General features: G+C 61.5%; 1 protein-coding gene across 3 annotated transcripts in view; it reads left to right on the forward strand.

The window, feature by feature from the left end:
- Positions 1-13,994, forward strand: part of ZNF423 (zinc finger protein 423) — a 254,468-nt gene that overhangs the window by 38,433 nt on the left and 202,041 nt on the right. For all 3 annotated transcript variants that reach the window (XM_037141593.2, XM_037141595.2, XM_053663283.1), the window contains exon 2: positions 13,778-13,837. In XM_037141593.2, coding sequence (XP_036997488.2) covers positions 13,778-13,837 — 60 coding nt within the window. The remainder of the gene's footprint in view (positions 1-13,777; positions 13,838-13,994) is intronic.

Here is a 13,994-nt window from a genome sequence, read left to right on the forward strand (position 1 = left end):
CCGTCCCCGTCCCAATGGAAGCAAGCCTACATTTGTCCCCTTTTCTCTCTTCCCAGCTGGTTGGAGGTGAGTCCGCATCAGTTCATTGAGCTCCAGTGTGTCTCTAAGTTACGTTTTCATTATTGGAGTTTCACATACCAGGCATATTGTTCAGCTCCATGAACTCTGGGAGCCACACATATCCGGGGAACCGCAGCAGAGCCAGGCACCGGCAGGCCAGCTTCCCGGAGCCTGGGCCCTGCCCCGCAGCCCGCCTCTCGGTATGGCCATCCTCACCTGAAAATTCGAGGTTTGAAGACCTGCGTATTTATTTTGATGGGTTTTTGAAACATTGATCATCAGTACCTACAACTGGAGATGTCCTGTGTATCACTGCTTTGGGTGAAAAGTGCTGGGCTGGGCCCAAGGCCCTTACTTGGGGAGGCATCAGAGTTGCGTGGGGTGCTTGATTTTGGGGGTGATGGTGGAATAAGCCTGAGGTTACCTGCTGGGGCCAAGAGGGCCTTGCCTCCTCCGGCCGCTGTCCTCAACTCCAGGCCCCCCAGTTTCTTAGAAGACATTATAAGCGCATGTGCCAGGACAGGTGGGGAAAGCCTAGTGTGCCTGAGTCCGTTCCAGGAGCCTGGCTCTGCCCTCCCCCTCCTCCCATAGCCAATCAGGCACCTGGTACCTGGAGCCCACACAATACGACCAGTGGCGGGGGGCGGGGTGGGTTACGTGGATGCCTGTGAAGCGGGACCCTTTGGCCCAGAGGTTTGCAGTGGGCTTTTAGAGTTGGCGAGGGCTGGGTTTGAATCACAGCTTTGTCGCGTGTTGGCTGTGTGACCTTGGGTGAGTGTCGGCACCTCTCTGAGCATAGGTTTCCTCCCTCGTGAAATGAGTGTGCTCACAAGCTCCCGCAGAGGGTTTGGTGAGGATTGCCGACCGCTGTGTGTTGGGCATCCAGCCCAGTCCCTGGTGTGCATGCTCAGCGAACAGTTGCCTGGCCACAGTAACTGCCGCCTGGACTCATCTCCTGTCCACGAGCGCAGCGCCGCAGGGGGCGTGGGAGAGGAGAGGCGACCGGGCCTGCTTCTCTGCCCAGTGAGCAAGTGGCTGTCAGCGGGGCGCGGGAGCAGACTCTCTCCCTGGCTGTCTGTGGCCAGCCGGCACCAGGGCAGCTGTCCTGTTCCCAGATCGGGGGTTCCAGGCTGGGTGGCTTTGGCGGGCCGGCTGGGCGGGCGCCTGGGCAGCTGACAGAGCCTCCCTGGGGGCCAGGGGACCAGCTGCAGCCCCTGGGTGGAGCAGCGCATCAACTCATCTCTTAACCCATTTCGTTCCTGTGGGGCGCATTGCTCTTCCAGGCCCCGAAATGTCTGCACGTCCCTCAGGGCCTCCTTGCCCTGTGCGTCCCTTGTTAGACCTGGGGTCCCCAGCGTGCACTGCCAGGACTCTGGCCGCCTGTGTAACAGTCGCGGCAATTCATGTAAACGTTTGGACCTGTGGCCTTCTGGAGAGAACCGGGAGATGTGACCCTGCCGAGCATACTTCGGGTGGCACCGTGTCTCGGCTGGGGGGGCGGTTATTCACAGCCCAGCTGTCCCCCATCCCCCGTGTACCTTCTGGTGCCCCTGCCATAACTTGAGATCTTGACCTAAGGAAGCCTGTCAAGGTCAACAGTGACCTCTTCTAGCTGAGCCGTGAATTCCCCAGGGGCCTTTGTTCTGCTTGTTCCCCTCCGATGCCAGCAGCCTCACTAACCGCAGGAGGACCTGGCTCCATAGGCTTTGCCGATGGAACCCAGTCTCTTCCTCCTTGGAACCTCCTCATTGCACTGGTTGGTTCCAGTTTGACTCCTTGAGGCCACAAAGCAGGCTCGGCCCTTCTTCTCCAGGACAGCCCCCATGGGCCCCCTGAGCCTGTCCCCTGAGCTGGACAGTGTTCCTGCCTTTCCCTCCTGAGGTGGGGTGTTAAGACCCCGCATTAGCTGGGGTGTTAAGACCTCCTTTCAAGCCTTTGAACTTCCTGCAGCTGGGCTTCGCAGCGCTGATGCCCGCCTGCCCCAGGGCCCTGAGAATCGGTCCCCGGTCCCACCTCTGTGAGAAAGAGGGAAGCATGAATGTGTGGAAAGTGTGCTGGAAGGCCAGCCACCCCGAAATGCCTCTGCCATTTCCAAGTGAGGCACTGTGGGTTGGTTTTATTTTCTTCCGCGTGCCCACCTGTGTTTAAATTTTTCTCCTACAACACGAGGGATTCAAAAAGGTAAGAAAGCAAAGGGTTGAGATGAATTCACTCTGAGCAGGTGATGGTAGGCGCCCGCTGAGGCAGGGTCCTGACTGAGAGGGAGGAGGGACAGGAGAGACCCTGCCACATTGGGGGGGGATTATGGGAACCGGAGGAGGAGGGTAGGCAGGGGGGGCCTGCTGGCCCGGGGTCTGGGGAGGCCTCTTGCAGAGCAGGGGTCAGACGAGGCATTTCGGGTGACGGGAGCCCCATCAGCCAAGGCCCAGGGGCAGGACAGTGTTCTCTCCCAGAAGGCGGGATGCGGGGTGCGAGTGCTCCGGCTGGAGCGTCAGGACGCACGAGTGGGGAAGGGGCCTTGGGGGCAGAGGGACAGGGCATGGGCAGACACTCTGAAGGTGACGAGACAGCAGCAGGAGGGACAGTGCTCGGAGTGGCAGCTGGGTGCCGCCCCTGGGGCAGAGCAGGCTCCACTGGGGCTTTCCCAGGCCGGAGCCGAGGGACCTTGGGCACGTCCCTTCCGGCCCCCCAGCCTCGGCTTCCTCCCGTGCAGTGGGGTGACAGGGCTGTGGGGATTCAGCAGGGCAGAGGGAAGACAGTGCTTAGCCTGGTGCCCGGCCCCTGGCGCCCTTGACCATGCTCTGCTGTTTGGCCTGGTCCTCAGTGTGCCTGTGGGGGCTTTAGCCTCATTCCGAGCTCACCTCGGACTCCCAAGCTCCGGCGACAATGCCCCCACTTTACAGGTGGGCACCCTGAGTCTGAGGTGCGGGGCCCGGGTGTGGGCTCCACGCCTGGGCTTTTTCCACTCCGCTGCCAGCCCTGCAGAAGGTTTGGGGTTGGGATGCTGGCCCGGGGGATGGGGTACCTGGCCCTGATGGTCCCTTCGTCGGCCGGAATGGGCTGCTCCCGTCAGGAGCTTGAGCGTCTACCTGGCATTGGCAGGTAGATCCAGGTCCAGCCCTGGGCCTCTGTGGGGGCGGTCTAGGCTCAGCTCGAAGAGGGGCCTGGACCTGGGGTCTTGTGGGTGCCCATCCGGCCTGGGTGGCAGGGCCAGGCTGGGCTGGACTTCCCTGCCCCAGTGGTGCTGGGGTCTTCAGGTCCTCAGTCTGCAGAGGGGTCCTAGGGGCGTGGAGATGGCCCAGTCCAGCGTCACTGTGCCGGCTGCATGGGCTGCTCGTGGCCCTGCCTGTGGCCCCAGAAGGAGAGTGTGGGGCCAGCAGTGACTGGCACGGCTTGGCCAGTCATAATGGGGTCGCTCACGGGACTGTGCAGAGAGCCCAGCTTAGGAGCCAGGGCTGGGCTGGACACAGGCGAGTGACCCGGCTAGTGCTTCACTCCGCGAGCCTTGGCTTTCTCCTCTGTGACACGGGACAGGCTTCCTGTCCTGCTCCAGCACCCTGGGGAAGCAGGTGCGGTCCCTTCGGGGCGTGGAAGAGTCTGGGACGAGGTGCAGCCCCGTGCATGCCCGTGGCTTCGGTGGTTGACCTTGCCCCTTGGCGGGCTCTGTTTCTCAGGCTTTTTCTGTGCACCAGGTGCCGTGCCCCAGCTGCTACCGCATCATCTCATTGGCTCCTGCTGTCCCTGTGAGGGGGCGATGGTCCTGTACCCCATTCGACCTCTGAGGAAACTGAGGCATGAGCCTGGTTCCACACACTGGTCAGTGTTGCAGCGCAGGTCTGTCCCGTCACAAACCCGGTGCTGCTGGCTGCTCGGGTTTCCTGACCGGGGGCCTCGAAGGCCAAACACACAGACGAGCCTCCTGCAGAGGCAGGAGGAGGAGAGGAGGTACACCCACCGGAAGGCTGGGCGTGGCAGGCCAGGGCCCGGGGCCCCCGAGCTCCGTGCTATAGAAGCCCTTCTCTCTGGCCAGGAGCCTGTGAGCCTGGGGGATGTGTCCTCTCTTCCAGACAGTTCTCCGGGACCCCACAACACCCCCTGCCCGTACGCCCCTGGCCATACTGATCCCTGTGGGCCCCTTTCCAAGTGTGCTTTCCTCGGGGTGGACTGAGACTGCAGTGAGCATGTCCCCAGGGCCGAGGAGGGGCAAGCAGCGCTGGCCGTGGGGGTGCCCCTCAGTGTGGGTGGGAGCTGGGGGTGGGAGGAGAAAGGGAGTAGGCGACAGGCTGGGGGCCTGCAAATGTCAGAGGTGGGCGGGGTGAAAGGTGGGGTCCTGAAGGGCGGACAGGTGGGCTTTGGTCCTGGATGGATGGACACTCCAGCCCCAGGCCCCTAGTGTCCTCGTCACCACCCTCAAGGGCATGTCTCAGCTGCCGCCGGGCTTGGTAGACGCCCTAAAGCTAGTCTCTAAGAGGGGGCAGCGTAGCGGTTCCTCCTGGCTCTGTACACCCACTAAGACGTGCCCCTCTCCCCTCTGGACGCTGGGGCGCGCCCCACGGACAGCAGGGCGGCGCCTGTGTATGCAGGTTCTGGATGGAGATGGGCCCCGCGGAGCCTTCTCCTGGGCCCTCCGGAGCAGAGGGACCTGGTGCGAACTGTAGTTCTGCCTCCTACGGGCCCTGCCATCGAGTCACCTGAAACCTCTCCCAGGTGTCTTCTTGGCAGAGGGCTGCCTGAGCGGAGACCTTGTCCAGGACAGGCCTGGCTCTTGGCGGGGGCAGTGGGGGTGGGGGAGGGGTGGGCAGTGGGGCGTGTGCAACCGCCAAGGCCGCCCCGCTGTGCACCAGCCGGCCTCCTCGGGGCCCCAAGGCCGGCCTGCCAGCAGCGGGCCAGATGTGTTTTCTCGGACGGCGTCGGGGGAGCATCTCAGTGTGGGTGTCCTCGCGTGATGTGTGGGCCGCTGTGTTGTGATCGGCTTTCCTGGCCTATCTCTCCCCCATCCAAAGCAGAAAGTTAAATAAACACCGCCAAGTATTATCACAGGACGCGAGGAAAATGAACTCGGTCCCCACGGGCGGCCCACATCTGGCAAGTGTTGGGCCTCGCAGGGGGGTGGGACGAGACAGATGTGGCTGGGCAGGGGGGGCTCCGAACGCCCCCGCCCGGGGACGCGCCTCCTCCCAGGGCTCTGTGCCAACCTTGGGGCCCGGGGGGGGGGGTGGCGTGCAGGCTGCCTGCCTTCGACGGCAGCCCTTGCCTTAGGTGGGGCTCCTCCGAGCTTTTCCGAGGCTGGTTCTCCCCTGCCTGGCCCGGTGCTGGTGTGGGGACTGGAGCCTGGGCCCCGGCGCAGGGGGGTGGCAGGCGCACTTGGGAAGAAGTGGTACCTGTCAAGATTTTCCTTCCTCCGCTCAAGGCCACGGTGGGCTGATGAGCCTCATGTGTGTGGGGAGAACTTGTAGTTGGCGTGTCCCCTGCCATCCTCTGCCCAGCACTGCCCTTGTCACCTGACACTCAGCCCTCCCTGAACTTGACTGCGTGACTTGGTTGGGAGGAAGTGAAGAGGGTGTGCCCTCCTTTCCAGTTTCCCTTCTTCCTTCCCTCCCTCCCTCCCTCCAGCTCGATTCATTCCTTCATCAGAGGTCACCCAGCGCCGCACACGCCCACGTCCCCAAATGTGGCAGTCTGCGTTCCTGAAACACACGGTGGCTCAGGTGGCTCACAGACGACTGAGTTTTCCCCTCTGTAACTCTGTATATTCTACCTTCCATAGGACACTGTTACCTTACCTGTTCGTTCTAATATCTATTAGAAATACTGTTACTAGCACAGCAGCGTGCGGTTTCACCAGGAGTGCTGTTCAGAGGAGGCTGGCAGGATAGGCACTTCAGTAAAGGGGGCTGATGGAAAGAAAAGTGTTCTCTAACTCTTCGTGCGGGGGGGGGGTGTTCCTGGGGGGTGTCTGCCAGCCGGAGGGGGGCCTGCTCCGGGAGACTCCTGCCACACCTCGTGATGGTGGACGTCTGGGGCACGTCGGGCAGATCCAGATGATGTAAGACCCTCCTCGGTGGGGCCAGGGGCCAGGTGGAGACGCTCAAGGCCCCCGAAGGCCTCCTGAGCCTGGTGGGTGGGCTGTGGGGCCGTGCTGGGGAACACGTCTGTACCAGGGAAATGTCCCCCTCCCAAATCAGACTTATGAAAAGTACGGGCTCCTTGAACAGTAAGGCATTATGGCCGCCCCGACCCCTGGGACATCGTGTGGAATTACAAGATGTTTGCAAATGGTCATTATGGTTCATTCCCATGGAAGGCCTGGGGCTTTCGATGGGAAGACAGAGATGGAGGGCCGGCTGGTGTGTGTGCAAAGCCAGATGCTTACACACATGTGCACACCACATCAGTTTTCACTGAGAGACTCAGTTTCCTCTCTGCTTGTGTTTAAGATCGAGCACATGTGTGACAAGTTCTGCTGTTTATTTACCGTACGTTAAGCACAGAGGATAAGTTGTTAAGTCGCCGTAAAAATAAATCTTAGTTTTTACTTCATGGTGCTTTTCTTCAAATAAAAGTGGGGTGGGGGAGGGAGAGTGGGATTCTGGTCTCTCACCAGCTCCTTCCTTTTCACCCCAAGCAGCAGGCAGGTGTGGTCAGGCTGCTGTTTGTCACCTGCTCTCTGGGACCTCAGGCTGATGAACTTGACCCCCGTGGCCCACCGTCGGGCTCCCCGCACGCCGAGGGTCACTCCATCCTGCTTCGTGTGGGGTACTGCGGCCACTCTGTGCACGCAGAATCTGCCCCGGCGCCGTCCCCTGCCTCCAGTGGGCGACGGCTGGTCGGCGAGAACCCGGTGTTGCCCCGGAGCCGGGACGTGGGAGCCAGACCCCGTCGTAAACCCGCATTCACGTGCCACACGGTTCTGGCTAACGAGACTGGTTCTGGTCTCGTTACTCGCACGGGGGCGACTGTAGGAAATGAAGTGGAAGAGATGGGATTGAACACAAGGGCAGCCCGGGGGGCCGGGGTGGGGGGGCCCCTGGGCGAAGGCCCAGGCAGGCGGGGGCCCAGGCAGGGACTTTGCAGGAAGCACCCCCCCCCAGTGCATTCGCTGGGGTGCGGACACAAGAATCTTGCTTTGTGTCGCTCAGGATGGGCCAGGCCCTGGAGTCAGCTCTTGGCCGGGGTGTTTCACTTTGTCTCCAGAACAGATGGGGATTTCATCGTGCCCGCTGCACAGGCCCGGGGTGGGGGGCGGGACTCCGAGAGGTGAAGACTTCGCCCTGGGTCAGACGGCAGGCGGGAGGGACGGTTTGCGATGACTGAGGCTCCCACGCCCAGCGCCGGCCTCCAGGGGGGCCGCCTGACCCCTCTCGGCAGGACTCCGAAAGAGGAGTCATCTCACCCCAACCCGTCCGTCAGCTGCAGCTGCTCCCAGTCGGTCTGGGAGGCCTGGAAGCTCAGCTGGTCAGTGCATTTGTTCAGCTCAGGGTGGGACAGGCAGGCTGGGTGGCGGTCAGCGAGGGAGCCTTGGAGCTGCACAGACCGGCTGCCATGTGGGCTCTCCCTCCCAATTTCGAATTCAGGCCACATAAAAATTGTGTGTAGGTCCTGCTTTCCCCGTCTGTAAAACGGGCCCACCACCCGCCCCCGTGGAGGACCTTGGGGAGTATAAACATAGATGACACAGGTGTGTGAAGAGGGTGACTGAGTGTTGTTTCCGGCATCACCGACGTGTGCCCCGTGATCTGCAGGGCGGGAGAAACAGGAGGCAGAGGGTGTCCCCGAAGGGGCCGAGGGTGCCATCAGGGGCTACCCGTGGCGCTGTAGGTCAAGGTTTTCCTTTGCCGGGCGTCTGGGTATGAGGCTCTGGACCATATACCTCTTAAGTCCTGTCTCGTTTTATCATCGAAGCTGCCTTGCTGTGCGCAGAGAGGTGACCTGATTTGCACAGGTCACACAGCAAACTGCAGGGGTTGGGACTTGGCCCGAAGGCATCTTGCTGTGACCACCCCATGCTGCAGATGGTAACTTCAGTCCAGGCCCAGGGTGGTCAGGGAGAGCTTCCTGGAGGAGGTGAGCATGAGCTCTGAGCAGGGGAAAAGGATGGCTCTGATGCCGATGTCCAGGCTGGCCCTGGGGGCTCTGGCGAGGAGCTTGGAGCCCTGGGCCTCAGGCCGCTTTCCCCACAGGCAGAACCCAAAGCCGGGTCGGCAGGTCGGGCGGGCCATGCCAGGGCACAGGGCTGCCTCGGAGTTCTCTCCTCCTTTTCAGTTTCCTTGCTGTGGCGAATGCAACTTGATTTGATTTTCCTGAACTTCATCTTGGAGCAGAACCATTTTTATTTACCTTAGAAGAGAGACTGACAAGACTTTTAAGATTTTCATCCACGATCATCATTCTTCCTCCAGTGGGATTTTCCACCTTCTCGTAGAAGGAAATCAGACTTTTATCTTGGTGGAAGTGGAAACTCATCCTGCCTCTCTGCTGGCCCCTCCCCCAGCCTTCTCTGGGGCCGGGACTGGGGACAGACAGACAGGCCCCGCCTCTGAGCTCTGGGCTGTGGGTGGCGGTGGTTGTGCCTCCCACCTTCCCCGGCTTTCACACGCTCCTGAGTGTCTGCTGTCCGGGTCCTTACTGTTTCTGGCGGCCTCGGTCTGGCTCTGAGAGTTGAATTAATTTTGCATCCTCCAGCATGCCGTAGTATGTTTGCTCATTCATTCATGCATTCATGCATTCATTCATTCCCCAAGATCCTGTAATGTGCCAGCCCTCGAGGGTCCCAATGCTGAGAAAGCGTGTCACTATGGAATTCGCAGTCTAATAGCTGAGGGTTCAAGTCCAAAGCCCTTTCTCCCCTTTCGTAATACCTGGTTCAGCGTCGTGGGTCGCCTGGAGATACGCGATGCCTACAAAAGGTGGAAAGGGCCAAATACACATCGGCCGTGTGTCTCAGGAGCCTGATACTGGGCGAACCATCGTCCAGCAGTCCTGCTGCTGGGGGCTCATTCCGGGAAAGGCCACTGACGAGGCTTGCGGCCACGTGGGACGTGTGGGTGGGTCACATGGGCGGAGGTGGCCCAGGGGCCCAGCAACAGGGAGGGCATTGGTTAAATGAGTCCTGAGTCTCCTGTGAGCGAGCTGAAGCCACGAAGCTGTCAGTCCGCGTTTGTGATGTGAACAGATGCTCCTGTGTGTATCGCTCGGTTAGAAACAGTTTCAGAGCAGTTTGTGCTGCGTATTCTGACCTTCTGGAGGTGGTAACAGTGTATCCATACGCGAAAAAACTTGTGCTTTTAGTTTCCTCATTTTAACTCACATATATTTCCTACTTTTCCCGTTGGAACACGTGTATCATGTCAGAAACTTACAGAAAAGAAAAGGTGCCAAATCTAGGCCGCTGTAAAATAAGGGAACTCTGGGTGCCCGTGGCCCTGCGTGAGGACATGCCGCAGCTGGGTGGGCTGCGTGTGGGCTCAGTGTCCGAGTCTCCTGTCCCTCGGCGCCGGGCCCCTTGTGCTGTGCGCACTCGGTATCACCCTGCATGGCGGTCTTCCCTGCCTGCGGCTTTTTCACTCTGTCGGGTGGCCGGGTACTAACTCAGGAGCCACAACACTTGATTTCCTGTTTGACATTGAGGGTCTGGGCTCTCCCTACGTCCTTCACCTGTTCTGGCCCCGCCTGGTGTGGGTGAGAGGGTTTGCCTGCGGCTGAGCCGGGGAGAGGCGGTGGTTGTGGGCCTCTGGCCTGCCCACCACCTCTGTGGGGACAGGGGTGCCTCTGTGGGGGGCTCCTTCAGGGCCAGAGTGGGCCCCACCCTCCCCGAAGGGACCAGAGCCAGCAGAGCACAGAGGTCCCCTCAGACCTTGGCACACCGGCCAAGGAGGTGCCAGCCGAAGAGACTCCCCAAATAAGTCCATCGGTCCAGTGGCTCTTACACCTTTTTAAAGGGGGAGAATGTTCTAGAAAACTTTGATAGAAACCGTGGGTCCTTTTCTCGGGAAAGTGCCTATCTGTGCACCTGTCTGGAAGCTGACATGCAGGGGCAGAGTCTTCTCAGACTCCTGAAGCCAGGTGGCCCTGGCAAGGATGTTGGGGGGGCAGGGGCCTGCTGGGACCTGCTGGCGGCCTTGCCTGGCCCTCCAACTGGTGCTTGGTTTGTCTGTCTGTCCCATCTCTGCTTGCCTCAGACCTTGTCCCTGGGCTTTCCCGCCCCTGACCTGTGCCGGTCCGCCAGCCCGGGTCCTGCCTGCCTTTGACCGCCCTGGGTGGGGCCCCAGCCCTGTCCTGGTTCAGCCGTTGGGTTCCAGGCCTGGAGTTACTCAGGTCCAGAGGCCCAGCACGTGGGTCGTGGGGCCCACTGGCATGTCCTCAGTGGTGGCAGGGCCATCCTGGTCTGTGGGAACAGGCTGCCGCGATTTCAGGGTGGGGAGTGGAGTTGCTTAGGGGCCCTGTGAGCTGGAGGGCGGGCGGCGGGCGAAGCTTCCTGGCGTTTTACCCCCGTGCGGCAGCCGGCCGCCCACAGCCTGCGATGGCGGAGAAGAGGGAAGACACAGAGAGCTCGGGTCTGTCTGAGCTCCGGCAGAGCCTCGGATCCTTCTGAACACGACCCAGAGCCCTGGCTCCAACACTCAGGGCCCCTCCGGTGCGCACACAGTCCTGTGAACACACTGGCAGCTGCACCCGGCCTTGTGCGCTCATACACACTCTGTGTCCCTCCCTTTGTTTACGCACCGGCGTGGGCATCCACCCTGTCACTCACAGGAGTGGGTGTCCCTGTGTCCCCAGGGCAGGAGTGTGCTTTCTGGCTGATGGGTGTTGTTCGTGTGGGCCACTGTGCCACCCGGGTTTCCCCCGGGACGCTCAGGCCTCAGCGCTCACTGCGTCTCTGCGGTATAGCCGGCTGTTCACTGCCACCTATGGGGGGGGGCCTCCTCCTCTGCCTGCTGCCCCCGCCCTCACCTCTCTGGAGTCCAGTCTGGGCAGAAGGGGCCAGCTGGAGGGGAGGGACACCCTCTCTCTGTCTCAGTGTCGGGGAGCACAGAGCCCCGGATGGTAATGGTGGGCTGGGGCGGTAGGTTTTCTCATCAAGAACATACGCAGGGTGGGGTGTTTATCCCCTCAAGCAACAGATCGAGGGCCAGGGGACGGGATTCGAGTGGGGGATGCCAGCCATCCCAGGAAGAGGCGGTCATGCCCAGGTCACTAGGCGAGTTGGCCCGCGGGGAGGATCGTGGTTCCAGAGATGCTGGAGGGAGGTGCGGCCGCGCACCTGAGGTGACGTCTGCCATCTCGAACTTCCCCAGCCAGGGGAGTGCCTTCCCGTTGCTCTCCCGATCTTCCCGACTCCGAAGGCTCGTTGTACCTGGGCACAGAGCCTGGTGCCCTCCCCAGCGACAGGCGTTTCCACATCTTTCTGTGACGGCTGAAGCCAGGTCGCTGGGAGGGAGGGGATCGGCACCTTGGGGGGATACCCTGCAGTTGCCTGCAGTGGGAGGTCACACGTCTCCAGCAAAGAGCATTGAGTGGGTCCAAGTGTGGGGCTATTTGTCCTGACAGCCGGGGACACTTAAGGAAGGACACAGGGGGTCTGTGCATCAGTGACATGGTACCTGTGGTGGGTGAGGGGCAGAGCCCCACACAGACCTCCTGGGAGAGGGTCCAACGTGAGGCAGCAGGGCTCCCTCACGTATCGTCAGCTGCCCGCTAACGGAAGCGTGTATGTGTGTGTGTGTACGTGCAGATAGAGGGTGAAACTGGGAGGAAACCCACGTTCCGTGTGGCCGGGAGAGCAGCTCCGATTGGCTTCCAATTGCTGTCGGCTTCACCCCCTGGCATTTCGGAGGCTGGTGGTCGGAGTCAGCTGATGAGTGACACCCTCCCGCCCAATGCCTGGCCTCGCTCGCCACCCCAGCCGTCGTCAGCGGGGGAAGTGATAGCTCTGCCCCGGGCCCCAGTGCCTCTCTGCGTTCCATTGTCTTGATCCTGAGTTTCTGCTCTCAGGGTGTGCACTCGGAGGAGGGAGACGTCTTCCTGGGCGTTTCTTGCTCTGTCACTCATTGACGTTTCTGGCCTCTCGTCCTCTTGCTGTTTCTGGGGGTCAAAGAGCTCGTCCCCTGAGGCTCTGGTGTGGGCAGTGAGGCAGTAGTGGGTGATAAGGCAGGCGGAGCAGGGCCGGTGAATTCCGAGAGCTCTTCTAGCCCTGGCACGACCCCCGCCCCCGCAGTGCTGGGGCCCCCGCAGGTGACAGCCACCACCCCACGGAGTCCTCCTCACAGTGCGAGGGCACAGGTGCTGTCATCTCCATTTCTGAGGTGGGAAGACCAAAGCCTAGAGGTTAAAGCAGTTGCCCAGGGTTGTGCCACAAATTAGAGGCAGAATCAGGGCTCGAACCCTCAGGGCCGGGCCGCCCAGCACGCTGCGCACCTGTCTTCCACGGGGCGGGCTGGCGGGCGGGGCTGTGCTGTGGTCCAGGGTCTGAGACAACATCCCGTGGGACCCAGAGTAGAGTCCTCGCTTAGCGTCCGTCAGCCACAGGTTCTGAGCTTTTAAGTGAAGCCAAGCAGCAGGAAAGCAGCTTTACCTTAAGCTGATTGACATGAGCATGACCTTCCTGCTGCACGTCACCACCCTCACTGCGATGGGACGTCACCCAAGGACCCACCGGGCCCTGGTTGCAGGAGCGGCGTTTGAATCGGACCATCCCGGGCTGCAGCCCAAAGGCCGCGCAGACTTTCCAGCTGTGAGACGTGCCGTCCCGTCCCGTCCCTCTCTGAGGACCAGCCTGTGGGTGACGGGTAGGCCCAGGGCGGCCCGGGACGCGCCCAGCACGGCCCCCGGCTCGCTGCCTGCCTTCCCTGCCACCCTGGCTGCCCCCTGGCAGCCCCAGCCTGCTGTGTACAGCCCAGAGTGGGTCTTCAGATCTGGAAAACACCCTGTAGGCCCATCTCTGGCTTCAACAAAGCCCCGTTTTACGGAGCCCGCAGCCCAGCTTTCATATTTCTCTGTGCTCCACTGGGTTCATTCTGGGACAGGGCCTTCTTATGCAGTTACAGAGTTTCTCCCGTGTCCTGCTGGTGCACCACCTCCGTCCCCACCCGCCTGGCCTCCCGTGCTGGGGGGGGTGGGTCGTGGGGATACACGCTGCTGTCCAGCTGTGTTCCGTGATGAGCTGCGGGGCTGTTGTGGCGCAATGAGTAGCTTTCCGATGTCACCGGCTCATGACCAGACAGCCGACCTCTAGAGAGGTGGCCTCAGCCTGTCCTGAGGTCTGTCTGGTGGTCTAGTCTCAGGGTGCAGAGTAGCCCCCCGCACTCTGCCCACCTCTGACGGCGACCTGGCTTGCTTCTGGGGGTCCGTGAGAAAGCCGTAGCATTGGAACAGTGGCCTGGTTGGGGCTGTCGGTGGGAGGACAGCGTCTGCAGTGTCAGGGAGATGCCTGAGGCTTCGCCATCTTCCTGCCAGTGGCCAAGGGCCCCGTCTCCAGTGGCGACTCAGACTCTGGATCATGGCGAACGAGTCCAGGGCTGCGTCTGGTTTGAGACCGTGCGGTGATCGATTCGTGATGTCTGCCAGGGGCATGGGGTCGCATCTGTGAAGTGAATGTGCGCCTCCTGGAAGGGAAGGCTTGGTCCCTCCCCCTGATCATGGTGTGATAGGGACCCCCCACCCCGGGGACCTGCTTGCACAGTGTCGGGACTCACAGGCCCACCTCTGTTCTCTCTTTCAGTCGAAGAAGGGGAGGCCTCGGACTTCTCGCTGGCCTGGGACTCCTCTGTGTCGGCCTCAGGTAAGTGCCCGGGGGCCTGGGGGCACGAGGAGCTTGCTGGGAGTCCTGGGGGCGGGGCTCAGGAATGCGCGAAGCCACCCAGGTGGTTGTGGGAACCAGGTCCTTCAAGGCGTATTCCTGTCTTCGGTCCAGACTACCCCGAGCAACACGATGTTTG

Source organism: Artibeus jamaicensis, unplaced genomic scaffold, assembly GCF_021234435.1.
Source record: "Artibeus jamaicensis isolate MK-2021 breed Jamaican fruit bat unplaced genomic scaffold, CSHL_Jam_final contig_3152, whole genome shotgun sequence".
Taxonomy (NCBI): Eukaryota; Metazoa; Chordata; class Mammalia; order Chiroptera; family Phyllostomidae; genus Artibeus; species Artibeus jamaicensis.